This window comes from Rutidosis leptorrhynchoides, chromosome 2, assembly GCF_046630445.1.
Source record: "Rutidosis leptorrhynchoides isolate AG116_Rl617_1_P2 chromosome 2, CSIRO_AGI_Rlap_v1, whole genome shotgun sequence".
NCBI lineage: Eukaryota > Viridiplantae > Streptophyta > Magnoliopsida > Asterales > Asteraceae > Rutidosis > Rutidosis leptorrhynchoides.
The window spans coordinates 247,117,197-247,140,781 of NC_092334.1; the positions used below are offsets into that span (position 1 = coordinate 247,117,197).

General features: G+C 33.3%; 2 protein-coding genes across 5 annotated transcripts; both read right to left on the bottom strand.

Moving 5' to 3' along the window:
- Window positions 1–406: 406 nt before the first annotated feature.
- Window positions 407–1,959, bottom strand: LOC139891736 (homeobox-leucine zipper protein HAT4-like). Its single transcript, XM_071874721.1, has 4 exons — window positions 1,681–1,959; window positions 1,245–1,558; window positions 1,049–1,128; window positions 407–965 (listed from the first exon to the last, which is right to left on the bottom strand). The coding sequence occupies exons 1-4, from the start codon at window positions 1,835–1,837 to the stop codon at window positions 608–610; spliced, it is 909 nt and encodes a 302-aa protein (XP_071730822.1). The 5' UTR covers window positions 1,838–1,959; the 3' UTR covers window positions 407–607.
- Window positions 1,960–6,432: 4,473 nt separating this feature from the next.
- LOC139894419 (uncharacterized) lies at window positions 6,433–16,939 on the bottom strand. 4 transcript variants are annotated; one of them, XM_071877700.1, is made up of 5 exons: window positions 16,733–16,939; window positions 15,575–16,621; window positions 7,152–7,283; window positions 6,977–7,063; window positions 6,433–6,891 (listed from the first exon to the last, which is right to left on the bottom strand). In XM_071877700.1, exons 2-5 carry the CDS (start codon window positions 15,755–15,757, stop codon window positions 6,619–6,621), a joined length of 675 nt encoding a protein of 224 aa, XP_071733801.1. In that variant the 5' UTR covers window positions 15,758–16,621; window positions 16,733–16,939; the 3' UTR covers window positions 6,433–6,618. The 4 variants fall into 4 exon arrangements, with proteins under 4 accessions (XP_071733801.1, XP_071733800.1, XP_071733799.1 ...); XM_071877699.1 differs by having other exon boundaries at window positions 6,436–6,891; window positions 7,152–7,672; window positions 15,575–16,615; window positions 16,733–16,933; XM_071877698.1 differs by having other exon boundaries at window positions 6,436–6,891; window positions 7,152–7,672; window positions 16,733–16,933.
- Between the last annotated feature and the right edge of the window lie 6,646 nt (window positions 16,940–23,585).

Genomic DNA, 23,585 nt, shown 5'->3' on the forward strand with positions numbered 1-23,585 from the left:
ATGTACATATCATAAATCATAATACCGATTGACATATAATTGAAGATATTAGGTCGAAATTGATTCACTAACTTTTGATTTGCTGCAGATGCACCAGTAGATATTGGAGGTTGACGACTGACTTTAATTAACTTATTGATCGGATTAGGAATTATGATGACGGATTGACGGTGTTGTATTGCTTCTTGGCTATATGATTTTTCCCAAATAAACGTGTCCATAACTCCATATGTATGTTTATCAATTTCGGGGTTATCAAATGACTGAAGATGGTATCACACTTTTTTAACAAGTGTGATTTTGTTTAGTGATATTTCAACAAGTGGCAATGTACACGAATTTCCCAATTATTCAATTCATTTAGTTATTAATACTGTAATAAATTATGAAAAATAAAATATTAAGGGCAAATTAGTCATATCTATCATTTAGACATATCATTCAGCAAAAAAAAAACATTTATTTATCCCTAACTTATTCTATACTGCCATCTATATTCATATTGTCATCTATATCCATATGGACCTTAACGAAAAAAAAAAAAAAAGTAAACAGACCCTTAGACTCATTCTCAAACCCTAAATGACTAAAATATCCTTTCTTGCTATCACGGTCGAGGGTGAAGAGCACTCATTTGTCGATGAACGGCTTGATTAGCAGGCATCGCCCACGGGTTAAAAGGTGTTCGGTTAAGGTGTGGGTTTACACCCGTAATTTGTGCCCTTTTATGTTGATGATCAACTGACTTTTGCATTGCGGGTGAACCAGCTGGGCCCACGACACGCTTACACGAGGGGCACATTGTGAGTGTTGTCGGGGGCGCCATTTGCATATAAAATTGTGGTGACATTTTTAAAGCTCTTAATTCTTGTAGTTCCTTTTGTAACCTCCTATTTTCCTCGGTTAAATTCTCACAACATCTCTTCAAAAACTCACAATCCACCTCTGTTTGCTTCAATTTTGTCCTGCAAAATCATAACCAAAAACAAATTAGCACCAGTACCATTGTAAATTACCAAAATACCCTCGCGATTATAAAATCACAAACCTTGCCCTACGGTTTTGAAACCAAACTTCCACCTGGCGAGTTCTTAACCCTAGTTTTTTAGCAAGAGCGAGCTTTTGTTTCTGTTTTCACAAAACACGTAAAATATTTTAAATTAATTAATTAAAAATTAAATTACTAAGCGATTTATTTAATTATTATTATTAATAATAATTACGTACAAAATATGTATACTTACCGGATTAAGAGTGTTGTGTTCTTTAAAGGTTTCTTCAAGTACAGCCGACTGATCTTTCGACAACCGGAGTTTTTTCCGGCAATTTTCGCCGTCATCATCACTAAGACCACGTGATGAAGCTCTGTCGGTGTCGTTTTCATTCACTGGCAGATCTCTTTCGCTTCTCTTTCCACTAATACTCGAGATCGTACTATTTGGCGACGATACGCCGGCTTCTTCCTCCGTCTCTACTGCCGTCGGCGGTAATCTGTTAACATCGATTGCTTTCAAAAACGACCTCGTTTTGACTTTAAACGCATCTTCCTTGTTCCGCTCTGCATGTAACAGAATCAGCTACTTTCAATTAAATTAGCTGATCTAATTATTATTTTACTCATTACAGATCTGTTTAGCTAACAGCTTAACTTATTGATCAGAACCTAAATTATGTACATACCTGATGAAGACGGACATGAATCTGTCCAATTACGTGTTCTATAAGGATGATTGAACGATGCTGGCGTCAGATTGAGCTGAAGCGACGACGGATTCGTATTTCCGGTTGTCGGAAAGTTTAAGCTGAGACTTAAACCTAAATCTTCATTTTCAACCATAATTAACAGTAGCTAATTGAAGCTATAATAAAATGACGATTGACGTAGTAACAGGAGATATGAGGAAGTTTGTGTTTGAATCTGGTTGATGAGATTAAAGAGATGTATATAGAGAAAGATATTTGACAATTATGAAGGTGAGAAGAGGTTATATAGAAAGAAGAGAGAATGAATTAGTGGCTTGTTTGAGCCATTTACGCCTTAAGCCGTTTAAGCTGTGAGAGAGAGAGAGAGAGAGAGAGAGAGAGAGAGAGAGAGAGAGAGAGAGAGAAAGAGAGAGAGAGAGAAATGTAATGTGTCTTTTTGTTGTGAAGGGGACAATGACTTTTTGTGACCATATGTGCATGCAACCAAATGCTTTTTAATGTTTGACCATTACCTCTATTTATTATTAATATATTAAATTTTTTATTTATCTTTTTTCAGAATATGGAGCTGTTACTAAATTATGTACATTTATTTACTTCTGTTTCTTGTTATCTCAAATAAATTGTTTTGGAGTAAACGAATATTAACTTTGTTCCGACTAAATGAATGCTGACTATGATTATTACAGTAATAATTATGTTCAAATGAATTGGTTTAACTAATAATTATATTAAACTTATGATATTTGACTTAAATTCTAAGTTTGTATATGATCAAATACATAGGCATAGGCATGTATATGCATATTTTAAGTAAAAAAAGCAAAGCAAAAACAAGTACAAAGAGAACTGCGCGAATAAACAAAGACTGCGCAGACTATGTTAAGACATTGCGGAAGCCCGCATAAAATCAAGATTGCGAGAGTGTCCCGCATAAACAATGTGGATCAATAAAGTATGCGCAAACATTGATTCCGCAAAGATTTCAAACCTATAAATAGCGAGCTTGGCCTCTGATTTTAGGTTGTTGATTCTGTGCAATTGCTCTGACATTTGTGATTCACTTGTGACGTTGCCCGAGTATTAATCATAATTTGGCTAAGGTAATTCGATCAAGACCGGTACATGGTGATTGATCACTTGATGTTAAGTTAAAGATGATCATAAGGTACCAAAAACAGTATCAACATTACAATTTATCCCTCATTGCACTCAATTCATTGATTAGATTTAACTCATAATCTAGGATTGATCAGTACTACCTCCGTCTCATTTCAATAAGGAAGTATTTCATTTTGAGCTGTTCCATTCTGATAGTCCACTTTCATAAATAGAAAGGAAAGAAGATATTTCATTGGTGGATGTGAAGAGAGAAGATATTTCATTGATGGAGAAATGAAGTTAGTGGAATTTTCTAAAATTGCGTGTTTTTTGTCTGTGGAGAATTGGAATGAGAGGGATGAGTATAATTTATAAATTAAAGTTAAAATAAATGAACATTTATTATGTATTATAAAATTAAAAATAATTATTATTATTAGTAGTACTAAAATAAAAAAATTACTTCAATATTTTATGTTTTAGAGAAAAATATAAGTAGTCCTAAAGGTGTACCATGACTCCATGAGCATTGAAATCCAGAAACCAGCGTACATGATGAGTGGGACTCGAAAAGGCTCATCAAAGTCCATCCATTGTGTCATCATTCATGAGTAGATTTATGATTTTTATGATTGGATTCAACCAGACAAATCAATCTCCATTCCACCTTTTGTGGACCCTACTTCCAACCCCAAACTATCTACTCTGCTTTACCTTTTACTTTTGCTTACCCATCATTTTATTTTATTTTTTATTTATTTATTCTTTTAAAGGCAAACACATACTCATACACGAAATTTAAAAACGAATATGTAATGTCCACCCGGAACTCGTACCCCTAACCTAGGCCAATGGCCCATTGGTTTTGCTTACCCATCATAACCCTTATTTTTAACTCATTTCATTTCAAATCTATTTTGTTCACATAAAAAAAATACATATTTTAGAAAAATGTTTCCATTATATATATATATATATATATATATATATATATATATATATATATATATATATATATATATATATATATATATATTATCCATTACTTTTTATCTATCTTTTTATCTTATATAAGATCAGGGTCACACAAAAATTTTATCACATTAATTTTTTCATTTATGAAAGTAACAATAAATTTAAAACATCTCAAAATAAAATAGTAGACTATAGGTTTAGAATGAAGTGAATATCTTTTACGGTATCTAATTTCTTACATTTTTACTTAAGTATTGTTCAATACTTCTATCACATTATAAGTGTTCACTTATTTTCGAAAATAATTATTGAAAAATTTCACTAACTTCATTTTATAATATTAGAAATATTCTCTCTAAAATAATATTTTTTGACTGATTAATATATAAATTGAACATTTGAAATACAACATATATTAAAACGGTAATGTGGACATTTTTTTTTTTTGGGTAAGCAAGGAAACCTCCTATGAACGAGCACATTGGCTCTCCCATAAAAGGTAAAACCTCGGGTAATAAAGTCTTCCGAGCGCGAGACCTGGTATCGGGTGAATTGCGCATTATGTGCACCCTCTAGTCACACTTCCTTTTTGAACAATTTGGCATAGTCAGAAATTGAACTCCGGTGGTGTGCTTCATTGGGCAACTCGGTGGCCACTCAGGCAAGCCTCAATGGTTAATGTGGACATTTGTAAAAAAATAAAATAACAGTAAACTAAAATTAATTTTAAAAACTATTTGGTTCACGTAAAAAGTTCTTCAAACATAGTGATAATGTCTGCTTGTTTTCAAATTACTTTTTACAGAGTATCATCCTATCTTTAACACCAATTTTAAACATTTTTGTACACTTATACAATAAATCAAATAAAACAGTTAATTATGTGCATGGTCAGAAAAATACTATAAAACAGGTTTAAAAGACTTGAAAAAGCTCGAAATGGAGAACTGCTACTTATTTAAGTTGTAACATGACAAAGTCAAATTTTGAAAAATGCTATAACCACATATTTTTTACAAAATTTTTCCCACACAATGACATGAATAACTGACCTGTACATCCACGTCTTCAAATAACCAACTCCATTTATTATTACCAAAACTCTTAGATAAATCTATACGTCACTAGTCCATAACTCTTAACTATTAAATGTTTGGTCCTTGTGGTTTTAACTCTACTTTATTATTACCAAAAACTTATTCATTAATATCTCTTTTCATTTCCAATACAAATACAATCTATAATACGAGTTTTCTAAAGGATAATGGTTATTTAAATAAGTATTTCAATTTTAGCTCAAACACAGTCTAAAACACAGATATTGAAATTATAAAGGCTAAGGCTGAAAAGAGAAAATCAGTTCAAAACCTCCTTTTTTTTCCAGGGTATCAAATTTGTTTATGAAAATGAATTTGAAAAGGTCGCCGTATTTGGTGTCGGACTCTTCTTGCCGAAAACCTGCAACATCGTGGTATATCGTCTTTAACTAGATGATGATTATTGTTGAGTCAGGTAACAACATCAGCATGTAACTAGATGTTGATGATCGTTGAGTCAATAACATTCATATATTTCAACAAAATATAGTATACAATCTTTTGATACTTGTTCTATAATTATATAAACAAAATAGTTAAAAATTGAATTATACTGTATATATTTATCAATTTGTACTCTTTTAATTTAGTTATGTATAATGATGATTTTGTTTTTAACAATAGATCGAATACTAGTACAACACAAACTAAAAGTTAGCACAGATTGAGAGCCGTCACATTTACTACGGAGTATTAGTTTTTATTACTAAATATAAATGAGTTAACAACAAGGACCAAACATTTAATATTTAAGAGTTATAGACTAGTGACGTAATTAACCAAGAACACAGGGACCACCGCTGTTTGGAGTTAAAACCACAGGGACGAAGCATATAATTTTCAAGAGTTAGGGACTAGCGACGTAATATAACCAAGACCACAGGGACCACCGCCGTTTGAACTTAAAACAACAGGGACGAAGCATATAATTTTTAAGAGTTAGGGACTAGCGACGTAATTTAACCAAGACCACAGGGACCATCAGTGTAATTAACTCTATTATTTTTTTTAATAAACATCGTTTCTTTTTATATCTATTCTCTCTCCCCAAATAAAAACTGCAACTATTTCTTCAATAAAAATATGTTTTGAAGTGGAACTTTGAAGACCGAGAGATTTACAGGATGAATGTTTATGTCTCCATTTTTATCCAGATTACATTTTCCACTTTTCATCTTGGTTCATTAATACTCGTATATGTTTTTGACATTATCATACATGTAAAATATGAAAAGTGGGAAAATGAAATTGTTGGTTATGTATGTAGTTGGAGCTATACTCATATAAAAAATATCAATCTGTTATATGGTTTAAAGGTGAACTCCAACTTCGGGACTACTTAATTTTTTGGTGATTCGTAAGTAGATAATAAAAATAACAAAAAAAATTGCATCAATGGCGCAAGTGGATTACTTGCCTTATGACATAGACATAGGTTCTACCGAAATGTTTTTCAAACGGTAAAGCCATTGTTGACGCCATCAGTAAGCATCATCACTTGCGTTTAGTAATTAACTTGCCAATGCACCAATCGTTACTTCTTCGATTACATAAACCAATATTTGCTTATGTGTCTGAACTCAAAATATATCAAATTTATGAACCCTGGTGGCACCATTAGTTCATCTTAAAATTCAAACCAAAATAATCTCAAAGTCTCACTTACTGCCAGAAAGCAGCTAAACAAATCATCAGTATTATGACAAAAACTAATATTCAATGAACTAATACTAAACATCATCTACGGAGGATTAAATCTTGTAGTTGGATAGCCGAATGTTAAATTTGAAGGGTTAAAGACTGCATTCAAAGAGTTGATATTTGATGATTGATGCATTGGGACAGCTAAATGTTGCAGTTGTACGATACTTGGTGAAAAGTTGAACCATTTTGCGAATGATATAGTGGTTGTTGTAGAACATAACTCGGAATATATCCACCATATTGAAGCGGTAAAGTTAGTATACCCATTATGATTGACATCACGCTGAACATAATAGTCATTTATATTTTCCTATAATCACAACAACAAACCTTAATACTTGAGGTAAAATATTAATAAAAAAACTCCAAGTTTTACACCTTGAATTTAAAGTTACCTCTTTATTCTTCTTAGAAAGCTTTTTTGTTGTTTCACTATTCATAGCTCCAAAACCAAGTTCATTATGATCAGACTCTTGCAGATTCTACAATCATAATTAAAAAAAAAGAAGAAGCAAAAGTTAGGTAGATTCATGAACATTTGAACTGAAATGCCTTATATACTAAGAATACCTTGTTCTTTTTTTGGATGCTAGTAACGATTTTCTCATACGTGGACTTTAGTCTCTTACTTCGGGGACGACCTTTTCTATGCACCGATGGAGGATTACGAATGTTAACGCTATCGTTGTTAGAAGAACCTACCTGTGGCGTACACATTAAGCTACTGCTAATGCTAATTTTTTCACATATAATTTCACTCTTTAATTCATTAACTCGATGAAGTACAAGACTACATTTTGCATCTAGCTCGGATGCCAAATCTGCCACTTCAGAAAAAGCATGGCACATTTTATCATAACGACGTCCAACATCTGACACAACCCAATCACTGTAATTAACTTTCACCTTAGTATGTCTTCTCTTAACATCTTTTCTCCATCTTTGTATGATATTTTTAGTTGGAACGAAAAACACATTCTCTTTAGTGAGTACTGTGAGTGCATGCCTACACAACATTCCTCTAAACTCAAACAAACGACATATACACCTAATCTCACATTCTTCAACCGAATTCCCCATTTTGAACCAAACTGCAAATTGCTTCTTTATTAGATTTTCATTATCCATTACATCCTCTATGATCTCATATTTTAAATACTCATCATCCGATTTTATGGAGCCAATCCCACAGTACATTTTTCCCGTCAACTCTACCCTAAACTCTTTAAATTTAGAATTGGTAAAAACATCCTTCCTTCATTTGCTTTTCCATTGCATAACGAGTAATTGGCGGGTACCCTGAATTATAAAAATTAAAATCTTCAAATGTTCTCCTTCTCAACCCTATCCCTTAAAGCATTTTCGTATTGTTCCACAAATTGTTTTAATGTAGCTTTCTTGTTTACATATTTATCAAAAACCAATTTAATGCTCTCATTACGTTGTGTAGTAGACATCCTAGCCCGAAAGATATCTTTCACAAAAAAGGAACCCATCGTTGTCTTTCAACACACAATGAATTAAGCCATCTATTCTTATTGAGCTTGTATGCTTCTATTATTTTATGCCATGCTACTTCAATTTCATCGGGAATCAAAGAGTCATAAACAACTTTTTTGAGCATGTACTTGATTGATTTGTATTTCTTATGTTTACCCAACTTTTTAGGCAGTTTTTCATTGAAATAAATTTAAAACAACATAGAAGATAGAAGATGGTATTTAAAAAATACAAATAAAGCAATGAGGTGAACCGAAAACCAATTCACCAGGTCAAACCCCAAACCTAAGTTGACATTATGATACAAACAACTTGCAACACTAAAGTCTTATACAGTTAGTTGTAAGGGTATGATGAAAGCTTTTTAGTGCACCGCAGTTCTTATTATTCATATATATAGCATTATGTTTGACCTATTGGGGTGTATTGTGATGAGTATCGTATGAATGTATGAATATCTTATGAAGATTGATATGAATATTAAGAGAATTAGTCAAATGTACAATATTGACTAATTTCACAAAACTCTTGAACTCACTTAGGTACTTTGGCTATGTGTGTTATTCACCTATTAAGGATGCCTTGTGGAATAATTATAGCCCTCGTCATATCCCGCCACTCTTAAGGCTTAGCACACTATCTATGCAATTCCTGGGGTGCTAACAATCTCCCCCTTTGCATCTATAGTGTGCAAAAATTTAGCATCCTTACTCATTATATACAAAAAATCTAAAACTACTAGTCTAGTCTTCGATTTATGTATGTTGCCGTTGTTGACGATCTTGAATTTCTTGAATTCTTGGAGCTTCAACGGACTTCTTGAAAATCTTCTTTGAATTCGCAAATTACTGAAGACCTCGTACTTTCCGTTATATCTCCTCCTCAAAATGTGATTAAATCTTAAGCATATTTTGATCTGATAGAGAGAGGGTATCAGAGCCCATGCAAAAGTAATCAACATTGAATCTTCATGCATAGCTCCCCCTTGACTAATGCGAAAACTTAATCAATGTATCAGAGTCAGGAATCGTGGTTAGCATGTGTCCAGTCCCCTTGGAAAGAATAATCGGTGCTCCCCTAGAGGTAATAACACTTTCGCCCCTTGACAAGTTACGTCAGTCAAGGTATGATGTTTAACATCTCTTTGAAGAGCGAGTCCCATACAGAAGTATATGAAAACTGTAGTGAAGTCAAATCATCTTCGTTTGAAATACCACTGATAGGTATTATCAATTACATCTATGGATTCTTCACTCCACTTTGTTGGAATACTTGGTTTAGCTTGTGAGAATAATTCCGATGGCACTGAAGGGAATGAAGTTTTAGTCATAATCACGAATCTTGGCTTAAACTTAAGTAACTCTTGAAAAGAGTATTTGGTTCTTGTTGAAGATACGGGTGTGGTGTCAGCTTTGATTGATACTTGTTTCGAAAACTGAAGCTTCGAGGTTTGAGAAACAAGGTCAACTTTGGTATGAGGGGTTTTACTCGGACCTATGGATGACTTCCTGGTTTTGTGTGAAAACCAACCATATTGATCGCGATAACCCGTAATTTCTCCATTCTCCCCGTATGTGATTTTCATAAACGGACTATTCACGTCGGTCTCGTAACCTGAATATATCTTTTTGCTTGAGGAAATGATGTCTTGGGTTTTGAAATTATAGGAGGAGTGGATTCCGTCTTGATGACCTTCTTCTCAATCGTTTGAGGAGAATCCAGAATCGTAGTTGTTGGTTCATCCACTACTGATATCGGATCAGTATTAACTCCTATTGACACCATCTCGGGTTTCAGAATTGGTGTTGATTTAACATCTAACTCCTTTTGTAACTCAGAAATGCGTCTCTCAAAGTCACAAGTTAATGTTCGATTTTGAATCTGAGCATGATCAAGATCATTGCGAAGTTGAGTAATGATCTTTGAATCAAGCTCACATTCCTTAGAAATTATTTGTTTTTCAACAATCTGTGAACGAAGATCCTGAATGATGTGAGTGGTACTCTCATCTTTTTCTTTGTAAGTCTTTGCTTGACTCTCTAAGTCACTTTGAAGAGTAGTCACTTTTCTTTGAAGCTTTTCATATTCCGATTTACTGTATGCAACGAGAGATTCCAATTCTTTGATTTGAGCTTGCAACTTAGAAATCTCTGAAGATGTCGTTTGATCTTCTTGTTCTCTCATCTGTCGAAGTTCTGTTTAAAGTTGTTGATGAAGTTTGTGTTGTATAAAAATACATTTGGAACGTTTACTTCTGTTGTGGCATGAACAACCATATTCATAATGTGCAGTCTCTTCAACAGAGGATGGCACTGGTGGAGTCATTAACAAAGCAATCGACTCAAGTTGTGTAGCTTTTGTTGCTTCCACAAATATGATAAAAGCACATTTTTCGAGATTGTTGTAATAAGAAGAACATCTCTTGTCTCGATGAGTGAATCGTTCAATGAAATTGAGTTTTAGAGGTAAATCTTGTGTAACACGCTTCATCATCACGAAATGTTGAATAATATCAAGAATTTTCGCCTTTTCTCCCCCTCAAAATATGATTTCGGTGAATCAAATTTTGTTTTTGCACCTTTCGTTAACTTTTGTTAAGTTTTCGTTAACTTTGAACTGTTGAAAATCGTTGCACAATTAGTCCAGATTCGGTAAGGACTATACTTGAAAAGTCTGATAATCTATCAGGGGCTAAAATTTTCAAATTAGCTGTCAGATTCGGTAAAGGATTGATCTTGCAAAATTTGAAACCTGTCAGGGACTAAAAGTGACAACTTTGTACTCAGATTCGGTAAGTCCAATAAGACTTGTTGGGCCTTGTAATTCGGTAAGACCAATTAGTAATTCAGATTCGGTAAGACCAATTATTATTGAGCAGCCCGATTATAACTGTAGCAATCCAATAGCTAATACCAATTAATCTACAGAATGAGATACCGAAGCAATAACCAAGCCTGGATACCGAAGCTTATATCGAGTTCTCTATACTGAGTGTGTAATCAAATTCACATATACCGAATGAAAATTGAAGTAGATGAACTGAATTAGGAGTTATACCGAAGTGTATATCGAATGTGTTCTGTACTGAATGTGTTTGAAGGGCAAGAAACCGAATGTGTTCTTCAAGGAAGATGAATACCAAAATTCGCCAAAACTTGCAATAGATGAAATTAAAGCTTGAAATTGATTCCTTAGGTTTCCAATAACATCAATTAACTTGTATGATGAAAGAATTCAATCCAAAATAGCTTCAGATCTCAGATTATGTGATGAACTGTAGCGACCTTCATGAACACTTGAGAAATTGATTTTTTGATCTAGATGTTTTTAGAACACGAATCCTTCATGAAATTTGTGTGAAATCATCTTACAAATGCTCGACAATCATTAATCAGTCTTAAAAACAACTCGATCTTCTTAATTTTACGATCTTTGACTTTTCTCAAAAGTCAAACTGATATGAATCCTTGATCAAATGTTGTTTATGATTAAAATTGAATGATCTAACAACTTGAGAAAGTATCCAGGAACTCGATTATGTATTAAATTTGAATTAATCGAAGCTAAGTTGATCAATCGATCTTTAAGGTGTTCATCGATGAACTCAAAATCAAACTCGATGAATTCGAATTAGAAATCTGTTGATGATGTAATTCGAAGATGAACGAGTGTTAGGAATCTTATTTGAAACAGTGTGACGATCGCTCCAAATCCATATGGACGAACACGTCATTCATTGATTTCATTGCGAGGTATTTGACCTCTATATGATACGTTTTGTAAACATTTCATTCTTTTGAAAAGGCACACCATAAATGAATATTTAAATCAAAGGTTTTCGACATTTGATGATTTCTACATATAGACAATCACCGTATATAATAGTTTACAATAGTACTTCCATTGACAATGCAGTCAAAATAAGGTACATGATGATGAATTGGTGAATGCAACGTTTTCTTGAAAAATATGCCATATAAGACTCCATGCACATAGCTTGTCTATCATATAAGCAAACAGCGGAAGACTTCTAGGGAACCTGAGAATAAACATGCTAACAAGTGTCAACACAAAGGTTGGTGAGTTCATAGTTTGTATGTTTCGCATAATCTGTATATAAAGATGGATCACAAGATTTCAGTTGTTTCATCCAGAAACGTTTATCAAAATATTCTACGAAATTGAGCACCCTGGTAAATAAACTTAACGTATATATAATTTGTACCCTTTGTATAATCATCTTAAAAATACATGCAAACCAACGTGTACGCTTCTCAAATAGCATACGTTCGTTAAAAGACTAGTGCTCTAGCTCGGACGGGGATGTCAAGCCCTATGGATCCATATACTACTACTCGCGCCCACCAGTTCTTATAACTGGCAGTTAACAGTTACCAAAGCTAAGGGATTTTCGGTTCAAACTCAGTATAGAATTTAGTATGTACTTGTATCCATTGCGTTTAAAATAAAGTGCATGTATTCTCAGCCCAAAAATATATATTGCAAAAGCAATTAAAAAGAGATCAATGAAACTCACGCATATAAATCTAGTATTTTCAGTATTTATAAACAGTCATATGTATTCTCAGCCCAAAAATATATTGAGTAAAAGGGATCATATGAAACTCACCTTAGCAGCACATACAGTTGTTCATCGTAATGTGACCGAAACTCGGTATATCAAAGAATCGTAGATCTCAACCTAGAGAACATATGTTGGTCAATAAATGTCTATCAAGCTAGGTCAGGTCATAGTGTATCACAATCCTAATGCTCGAGATCGACATACAAAAGTTATCTAAAGTCGTTTCAAAAAGTCAATTTTGACAATAGTTTAACAAAATGAGACGTGCCTTATATAAAGATTCATCTACTCGGTTGGTAATATTTAAAAATTCACTTTATCAATCTCGTAAACAAGTTGTTTAAATCTTAATTTTAGATTCAAAAGCAATTTCAATTAACGTCAATCATAATTCAGTTGATCATATCTTTTAATTCGTTCATCGAAACTATTCGGTGTCTAAATGAAAAGTTATCGATTTTTCGCCAGCTTTCCAAAAACATGTATATCATATACCTTTTACCAGTAATATATGGATTTAATTCGTGATTCATTATAAACTGTTTAATGACGAAATTTAGCATACAAGCATGTATAAATATATATACTCGAGTACTAGACATGGATACACTATTAATATATAATAGATAAAATATAAGTACTTACGTATTAATATTGAGATTCAATATTGTACGAAAGTATGTAGACGTAACAGAGATGATAAACACTAGGTTTGATTCATAAATATATCCCCGAACATTACCCATAACCTCCTTGGCAATAACCCATAATTTCCTTAGCTCTATCCCGCACGTAAAACTCATTTTTAAAAGTGACATGCTCATAACCTCGTCGTAATATTTTATGTACAATATTACTAAAAATATTAAGATTAATAATAATTTAATAATATAATAATAATAATAATAATAATAATAATAATAATAATAATAATAATAATAATAATAATAATAATAATAATAATAATAATAATAATAATTTAAATAAAATAAATACGGAGTAATAAGTGTGTAAACTGAGCAAAAACGAATTCAATTTATAGACCTTTCCTGAAATCTGACTCCATGCGATCGCATGGGTTTTATGCCTATTTTCCATGCGATCGCATGGCCCCAAAATCCAGCTCACATTTTTTTGTATTTTTGTTTGTCGACATAATAATTAATAATATATATAATATATTTAATTTATATAATTAATTATATATTATATTAAATTCACATGCATAGTTAACTTGTAATTTTTGTTCCGATAAGTCGTACGTTGTTACGCGACTTATGTCCCGGTTCCGGTTTTTCGAGTGTCCCTTCATACGCTGAGAAAACTTGTAATTTTCATTCTGGGACACGTACCTTTGTCAAAATATAGCCTTAAATTATTCCTAAATTATAAGACCCAAAGTATATCTTAAACTTTCGAGTATTTTGGTCATTTACTTCTATAAATCATTGTCTTGTTATTTATTAATATAATAGTATTTATCAAACGTTTCATAACCAAGTTAATATCTATTCTCAATATTTATAAACACATTTTAAAATACGTATCGCAAGTTATTCATAAAATAAATTCTTAACAGTTAATATTCCTTATTATTGTATGTGTCCAAATTACGTTATTTAAACAAATAATTCACCATTTATTCCTAATACCGTTAAAATGAATGATTTCTCAAATCAACGTGGACCTCTCAACAGAGACACGTAATAATATCATAATTCTTAAGAGACTCAGTAAATATCTTTTACTTGAATCGTTTGGCATAATCTTTTAACTCTGTAGTTAAATATATCAATCAGATAATCAAACCAATAAGTTTAATGCACAGTATCATATCCTCAACACTTTGTTACGTTTTCAAGTTATAGTATATGTATCTATATATAATTGTTCGCGTTTCGTTGAGAACAATCGAAGGTTAATTGAACAGTTCAAAATTTTGAGATTTAACTTCATAGACTTTGTTTATCGTGTCGGAAACGTTAATCATACAAGATTAAGTTTAAATTTGGTCAGAATTTTCTGGGTAATCACAGGTTTTTGATCTCAATTTGTAATGATGATCGATGATGATATGAAGACTCGGTATTTGTGGATATATGATGCTCGATGTATATGTATATATCTGAGAAAGAGGAGAGTGAGTTTGAGATTCGGTATATTATGATACTCGATGATCGATCTGTATTTTTGTTGTTGAAACACAAAGATGATGATATACAGTTCGTGAATATGAGAGATACATAGATGAATTGATGTATGTTTAGGAGAGAGAAGAGGTTACCGTAGGTGTCAGGAGATAGGAAACAGGATTCGGTATCTCCTTTTTTATATATTTTAATTTGTGTTTTTGTAAAATAGAAAGTGAATTTAATTGAGATTTTCGGATAAAATTTTGGATTCGGTAAAATTTTGTTCGAAGATTCGGTTGAATATTCGATGAAGATATGAAGATGTGTATGAAGATGGTTTGAAGATTTGAAGATTCGATGAAGATTCAGTTTGAAGATGATATGAAGATACACACACAAACACGATATTCGAACCGACACTCGAATGAGCTTCCGCTCTGATACCAAATGTTGGGGTGTATTGTGATGAATATCATATGAATGTATGAATATCTTATGAAGATTGATATGAATATTGAGAGAATTAGTCGAATGTACAATATTGACTAATTCCACAACTCTCTTGAACTCACTTAGGTACTTTGGCTATGTGTGTTATTCACATATTAAGGATGCCTTGTGGGATATTTATAGCCTTCGTCATATCCCACCACTCTTAAGGCTTGATACACTATCTATGCAATTCCTGGGGTCCTAACATGACCCTACTATACTCTCAAAAAATCTTTACACATAACACTTTAATCAACTAACTATAAGAGTCAATTGTAAAATACCTGTGACGTGCATTTGAAAAAAACTATCTCAATTGCATTTTTCATAGCTTGGTCTTGATTCGTGATGATAGCGTTGGGAGCACGGCCTGACATGCAGGAAAGCAAAGTCTTAAAAAGCCATGTAAAGGTTCTAAAATCTTCATTTGAAATCAAACCACAACCAATTTTGAGCTGATTGTCCATGTTGATTTACTCCCACAAAAGGAGCCATTGGCATCTCATACATATTTGTCAAGTATGTTGTATCAAATGTTACAACGTCCCCAAATTCTTCGTAAGCTGCCCTACACCTTGAATCAGCCCAAAAACAAACTCTTGAGTCTATTTTCCTCTTCTAATTCCCATGAGTAAAAATACTCACAATCGATAGATTGAAATTTCATAAAGTAACCTTGAATTGCTTCAGCATCACCTTCTCCGAATTTCACACGTTTAACTTTATCAATATAATTCCGACAATCTTTTTCCGTAAATGGTAAATTTTCATACCCCCCGCTCTCTATGACCAACATATTGAAAATCTTATTCATTATTACTCCTGCTCTTTGATGAATTTCTAGTTGTCTCTTCACGCGTGGATTAACTACCCGGTAACAACGATAAAATCATCCTTTGCTACGACTAAAAGAGTGGTTATGTTCGAGATAAACTGTTGATACATGCCACTTTTTATCACGACGAAGAACTCCACAAATTCTAGCACCACAATCTATTTTTGTAGTGGGACGAGGGTTCAAAGTATTCTTAGAGGAGACTGACTTCTGAGCTTGATTACATACAAAAGTAACAAACTTTGTGGTTTCATCATCTTGAGACTTTTGTGATGATCTTTTATACACTCCAAATCCCATTTTCTTCCCATAAGTTGCATAAAAATTTGCAAGATCGTCAATCGTATCAAAAGTCATACCTTGTTTTGGTTCTTCTATTGTTTCATCATATTGAACACTTTCATAGTCGTTTTTACCAAACTCATCCCGATGATCTCCCTCATGGTCATTTATTATCTTGAAGTCTGTTTGTTTTTCTAAGTCAATGTGACTGTTCCTACAATAAACAAATATCTATGTTATAATCAAAGGGATATTCAACTTTATCATAAATAATTTTGTACTTTCAGTAAAAAAAAGTAATCTATTGTATTTAATTAAGACTTACTCATCAATTTTTTATCCTGAGGTTCATCCATATATTGAGCTTTTTGCATTTTGGGAACAATTGATCTTATATTTTGAGTTTTTTGCATTTCAGGTATAGTTGATGTTTCTGATAAATAATCAACATCATCCAATGGAGAAGAAAATGATGATGATTCATCCGATTCAATTGGAGAAGATGATAAAGATGAAGAATCAACCATGGAGAAGGAGAAGTTATGCTAACTGATATCACGATTAGTAATTATGCAGATTTTATTCCTAATGAATAAATAAACTCTTATTAGATATAGAAGGAAATTTTTTTTTATATAAAAGAAGGAAATGATAATTAATAAAAAAAATAATATCATCTAAATGAAATGGAGTTAGTTATTTGAAGACGAGGATGTACACGTCAACTAGCCTTGTCATTGTGTGGGAAACATTTTGTAAATAATATGTGGCTATAGCATTTCTCATTTTGAAATGTGTTATAGTTGGTGTCAAATTTTAGTAGGTTCCACATTTTTAAATTTATTTCCTTTTTTGTTGTGAATAAATAAAATACATAATTAACATTTCTTAGATTATAATACAATCGATAAATTAAATAAATTGCATAAATTAAAATATTACCAACGTAAATTAGAATTCTTAATAATAATACTTAAATAAATTAAAATTCATAAAAGTAATAAATACGTAAACTAAAAAGCATACATTGTTCGAAAGATTTAAGGAATGTGTCAGATATGCTTGACGAGATCTTCTCGTTGTTGATCTGATCATGGATCCTTTTATCTCGTATTTCTCTGGTAATTGTTTCTCTATCTCTTCATCTATGTTTATTGTATCTTATCATGTTCGACGGTTCAACATGTATTTCTTATACGGAATATATTGTCTTCTTGTATAATATTGTGTAATATAACACACGTGAACATTAACCTTCTCATCATGTTCACATTGTAAGTATTCATCAAATATATTTGTGGTTGTGCCATACGTAAATTTGCATAACGTGCATGTACAAATTTTATACTACTCAAAGATTGCCGCCGGTCACAACATAATGTTCTTTAAAAAATAAAAGTGCTTAAGAATTTCACCTAACAGTGCATACGAAAACGTCTCTGATAAATATTTGGCGGATGTGACTCGTCTGTGATTACTTCACCAAGTTTCACTGCATGTGACTCGTCTATAATAACTTCTTCAGATTTGCGTGAACTAGCAGAGCAATCATTAGATAGGGATGGTCCCTCTAGCATGAGCAAAGATTTTCTAATGTGGTTAGAAATGGGTGCTCCCTTAGAATGTAGAGTCGTGTACGTGGGTGATATCGGCTAAAAATTCACATTTTTACCACCGATATTTAGCCCTAAAATAATCAATTAACTAACTTTATCGAAGATTTAAGTATTTATTTGCTTTATTTTTTAGACCAAGTGATCATAAAGACGATGCAAGAAGAATTGACGAAAATGTACCTAAAACGAAGAATCTAGAGCGAAAACGATGAAAATTAAGCTATGGTCTCGAAATAAAGTTACGATCCCGGAAATCAAGTCACGGTCCAAGGAAAAAGTGAAGACGAAACTTAAAATAACCTAAGATCAGGCACACGGGGTATCCACCTGGATAGTTAACCCGGGCTGCTTTCAGAGTATCTTAACCCGAGGAGTTCACATGGCTTGACATACAAGAGAACTTCACCCGACATCTTTACCCAGGTAGTTGCATCCTACCCGGGGTGTTTACACATTTTGCTCAATCCAAGGTTGCCTATTTAAAGGCTCATTTGTCCTCCATTTTCCACACATTTCCCTGACTCTCATCGATAGACACATGGAATCCGCCACCGGATGCCCAACATATTATTGTCAGTCAAGGATGATCATTGATTTTAACAACCTTTTCATTCTCTTAGCTAGAGATTACTTCGAAAGTATACTAGACAGACTAGTGATATACGTAACACGTGATCACCATGTGACGTCCATGAAGTCGTGTGCGTGTGCACAATCAACTAAATTAAATTTATAAAACTATACTAGTACGAAATTAGCACTAATAGGAAGTGTAGAGTAGTGGGTGTAAGTACAGGATCGTCCCAAGATAGCTAGGCCAAGATTCGGTGGATTTATTTTATCTATGCTAACTTATATATATATATATATATATATATATATATATATATATATATATATATATATATATATAAAATGGTTTTGTATTGCAGTAGCAATGAATATATTGGAGCTAGGATCAAATATAGGAAAGGAATGAAGTCGGTACGGTCGGGGATTTTTTGTGTAATTGGATCATGATTTATGAACGTCTCTTTGAAAGGATGTGAGTGTTGAACATGAGCATTGGGATCGTTAATCCCTCTACTCGCAAAGTGTACTTAATTGTCACTTTAGTGCTACTAATGCTAAACGTATTATCACACTATGGGATTTAATTTGATGGTTCCTCCCGCAGATACCGAATACATTAAGAGGTCCAATTCGTTAATGTACCAATATCACGAATCTAAGTTGGTCTAGTGGTGTCAAATAACATGTAATTTCTTATGGACATCCCAGGAGCTAATCATATCTATCACAATACGTTTGACTACACATTAAACAACACCAAAATCAGAATAGTGGGTCTATTTAACCAAGCATGTAAGAGTTCTCAGTAGAAAGCATTAAAAAAGAGTATAATAGTTTTCGGTTCTGACAAGCAAGGCCGCAGGCTAGCCATAGACAGGCGCTAGCTTCAACCAAGATTTCACTAGACTTTAACAGAAACCTATTATTCTTTGACTCCGCCGCAAGACAGCCATAGACAGCCGCCGGCTTGGAACCTTAACAGACAAAAACATGTTCTAATTAACATAGACAGTGTTTGAAACGGTTTTCTGATTTTAAACATCATGGACCACCTCCCTCGCCACTCAGGCCACAGGTCCTACTCAGCTAAGTGTCAAATTTGATTACAGTTTATCTCCTTTTACCCCAAATAACACCCTAAGCATGTTTAACTACTCATAATATCATTAGTAAAACACATAAAAGAGATAAACATATTAATCTTTTGATACAATAAAGACGGGGTTATATATAACGCCCAACTCTTGCTAGAAAATGACAAATTTAAAAAAAAAAAAAAAGCTCACCACCAATCCTAGGCCTAAGCCGCGGCGCGGCTAGTCTGGGCGCGGCGCGGCGAAAGGGCTCGCGGCGCGGCCTTGTGCTGTCGCTGGTGCTGAACTTAACTTGCTTAAAAAAATCACACTTTCACAATTTATAACATCACACAACATCCTTTTTAACATCGCAATACATTAATAAACTTAACAAAACAGTTTCAACATCATTAAGAGTTACGAAAATCATTTAGTCACACACGACCCATTTACATAACTTTTACTTAACACTTTGACCCAAATTACTGAATTTAACACTTGGTTCGAAAACATGACTTAAACATCTTTTATCTATAATACACTTTTGACTCTTGGCGTTAATAAGCAGCTATCATAAAGTTAGATTCAATTAAGAGACTTGCATACCACTTGCTAAGTGCCAAATGCTCCTCTAAAAGCTTGTCGTCCCATACCTTCTCGATGCATAAGAACCTATCAAACATTAACAACATAACGGGGTAAGCAATACGCTTAGTGAGTTAATGGTAAATAAATGGCTTAAACTTAGAACATAAACATAAAGCATGTGGTAAATAAATGGCTTAAATAAATGCAACACATCTCCGTTGCAACACACTAATCATCCATTTACTAAAGTCACAACTCTATTATTTCGTCACCTCTCCCATTAAAGGTTAAGGCCTGAACGCGTTCATGTAAGAAGTCACACAAAGCATGTGTAGGTGTAAAAAAAAGGGACCTATCTTATATCTCGTGACTCCCTTACTCTTCTTCTATTCCAGATTGGGTTCAGATCTCAGTTTAGCCGGGACTAAGTTCATATTTCCTTCGTACTTACTTTTATTTTCGTTACCTCTTAACACTCTAAGCGATCACAGACGATCATCTTTCGATCGACTAAACTTTACCCCTAAGTTTCATTCCTTTTTCACGTTTCGGTATTACTCGAACCGTTTTTACGCTCTACTCATTTTCGTCATTCTTTCGAGACATAACATTATCACGACTTTCTCACTTACTTATTCGGTTTCTGATCGTAACAATCCATAGACACAACTTACTAACTTCAACCTAGTAATTGTGCCTAAGCTAATCACAACCATAGACATACGCATATGCCTAAGCTAACATACATCATACATACATAGACATAACATATGTCTAAGCTAAAACATCCATAGATATGATTATTAAGTACACTTAAAAACCATATCTAAGATACATAAAACAATAGACGCGATCATTAGGCAAGCCTAATGACTATGTCTAAACTAAACATCTGGTGCACTTAATCGTCATCCTCCCTTAATGATTACATCGGGGAAGCATTCCTTCGTAGAACTTGTTACGGTCATTCTACCTTTTTATCACCAATTATTATGTCCTCGCACCAACTGAAATTCTTTAGCAAATTACCTTCGTGGATAATTACACTTACTCATACCATACTTAAAATATTTCCATCCTCAGCTAACCTTTCACCTCTAACCGCTCTACCCCCTTTGGGTTATCTATTTCCCATCCTTTCATCTATTTAGTAACATCTATTACTCTTCCTTATCTACTTACGAGATCAATTTCAGTAATCCCTACTTCTCTATCTTTCACATTCAAAACATACATGCTTTAAATCCGTTGGCAAACCTTTTTCAACTCGTAATCATGACGAACTTCCATGTACGTTAAGATAATTTAATAACGTTGGCCAAGCGTTATTACATTACCTTAAAATACACTTGGTTCACCCATGAAACACAACTTCTCAAAATACTAACAACTCATGCGTAGCACACATTCATTCTTCTCATTCCTATCATCTAGGTTCTAGCATCGCATACAATCCTAAGGAGCATGGCATAACTCTCTAAACATTATCTATCATGCAAGTCACAAACTGCTTATTAAAACTTAGAGTTGGTTTAAGCCTAGATAACCCTACGGTGGATTATCCAAGTCCCTTAAACTATAGCTCTGATACCAACTTATAACGCCCTTAAACTCTTGCTAGAAAATGACAAAAATTTTTTTTTTTAAAAAAAGCTCACCACCAATCCCAGGCCTAAGCCGCGGCACGGCTAGTCTGGGCGCGGCGCGGCCAAACAAAGGAATTCAGGTCATTTTTTCAGTTCTCCTGTTATCAAAACACGCTAGAGGGCGCGGCGCAGTGAAAGGGCTCGTGGCGCAGCCTTGTGCTGTCGCTGGTGCTGAACTTAACTTGCTTAAAAAAATCACACTTTTACAACTTATAACATCACACAACATCCTTTTTAACATCGCAATACATTAATAAACTTAACGAAATAGTTTCAACATCATTAAGAGTTACGGAAATCATTTAGTCATACACGACCCATTTACATAACTTTTACTTAACACTTTGACCCAAATTACCGAATTTAACACTTGGTTCCAAAACATGACTTACACATCTTTTATCTATAATACACTTTTGACTCTTGGCGTTAATAAGAAGCTATCATAAAGCTAGATTCAATTAAGAGACTTGCATACCACTTGCTAAGTGCCAAATGCTCCTCTAAAACCTTGTCGTCCCATACCTTCTCGATGCATAAGAACCTATCAAACATTAACAACATAACGGGGTAAGCAATACGCTTAGTGAGTTAATGGTAAATAAATGGCTTAAACTTAGAACATAAACATAATCATAAACGTAAACATAACCTTCCAACTGAATGTTTCTTTCGTGTTTCGGACTTTACCATCTCACTTCATAAACACCCATCTAAGCTTATTTCTTGACATGGACTTAGTCCAAGCTTAATCACATTAACATAGATATAAATCTGAGCTTTTCACAAGACATGGACATCGTCCAAGCTTAACCTTTTAACATGGATATAAATCCAAGCTTATCATGTGACATGGACATAGATGTAAAGTTTAAGCTTGACATAGACACAAAGTCTAAGCTTTTTGCCTTGACATAGACATAAAGTCTAAGCTTGACATAGACACAAAGTCTAAGCTTTTCACCTTAACACAGACATAAAGTCTAAGCTTTCACCTAGTGAACTTGATCGACACCCTCTTGAACGGATGCAATCCGGGAGCATCAAGCCACTCATATCATCATATTTCATATTCATAAAATACCATAAGTACACTTTCATCTTTAGGCCTAAAAAAACCATAAAATAATTCATAGACATCGCTTTTACATAAATCGTGATCATGGAACTCCATGATCACCCTTGACCCGCCCATATTACCCCCATAACTCACCTTTGCCACTTGTTAATTTGCATCCAAGCTTGTCTCTTTTCCTTGATTAGCACCTAATTCACAAAATGCTAACCTTGACATTTCACTTTCATCTTACTTTTCATTTAAACTTTACAAAGTTAACTTAATTAGTTAACATCATAAATTCTTATACTTTCTCATACCTGATTTCACATCATTTTCATTCATCTTTGTCCTCTTATCTTACACAATCATAACTAAGTTAATATCAACTAATTAACCTCATTTCATACATAACATTTCTTGTTAAATTACAATTCAACTTTCATTGAAGCATTTTATCAAACACCTTATGTGCACAAAACCATATTTACCCATTTCATAACCCAAATGATCATCTTCTTCCCCATGCACAATCTTTTAACTAGTATTATGCATATTCATATATCATAATACTATAGAACTAATATTTATACTTAACCATAACATAAACCCGTCATAATCT

Coding starts and splice junctions, on each gene's coding strand:
- LOC139891736 (XM_071874721.1), bottom strand. CDS start 1,837: ATGGTTGAAAATGAAGATTTAGGTTTAAGTCTCAGCTTAAACTTTCCG. Junction 1,129..1,244: donor AACACAACACTCTTAATCCG/GTAAGTATACAT, acceptor TTGTGAAAACAG/AAACAAAAGCTCGCTCTTGC. Junction 966..1,048: donor TTTCAAAACCGTAGGGCAAG/GTTTGTGATTTT, acceptor ATGATTTTGCAG/GACAAAATTGAAGCAAACAG.
- LOC139894419 (XM_071877697.1), bottom strand. CDS start 7,778: ATGTACTGTGGGATTGGCTCCATAAAATCGGATGATGAGTATTTAAAA. Junction 7,064..7,151: donor GCATCCAAAAAAAGAACAAG/GTATTCTTAGTA, acceptor TTATGATTGTAG/AATCTGCAAGAGTCTGATCA. Junction 6,892..6,976: donor TTTCTAAGAAGAATAAAGAG/GTAACTTTAAAT, acceptor TTGTGATTATAG/GAAAATATAAATGACTATTA.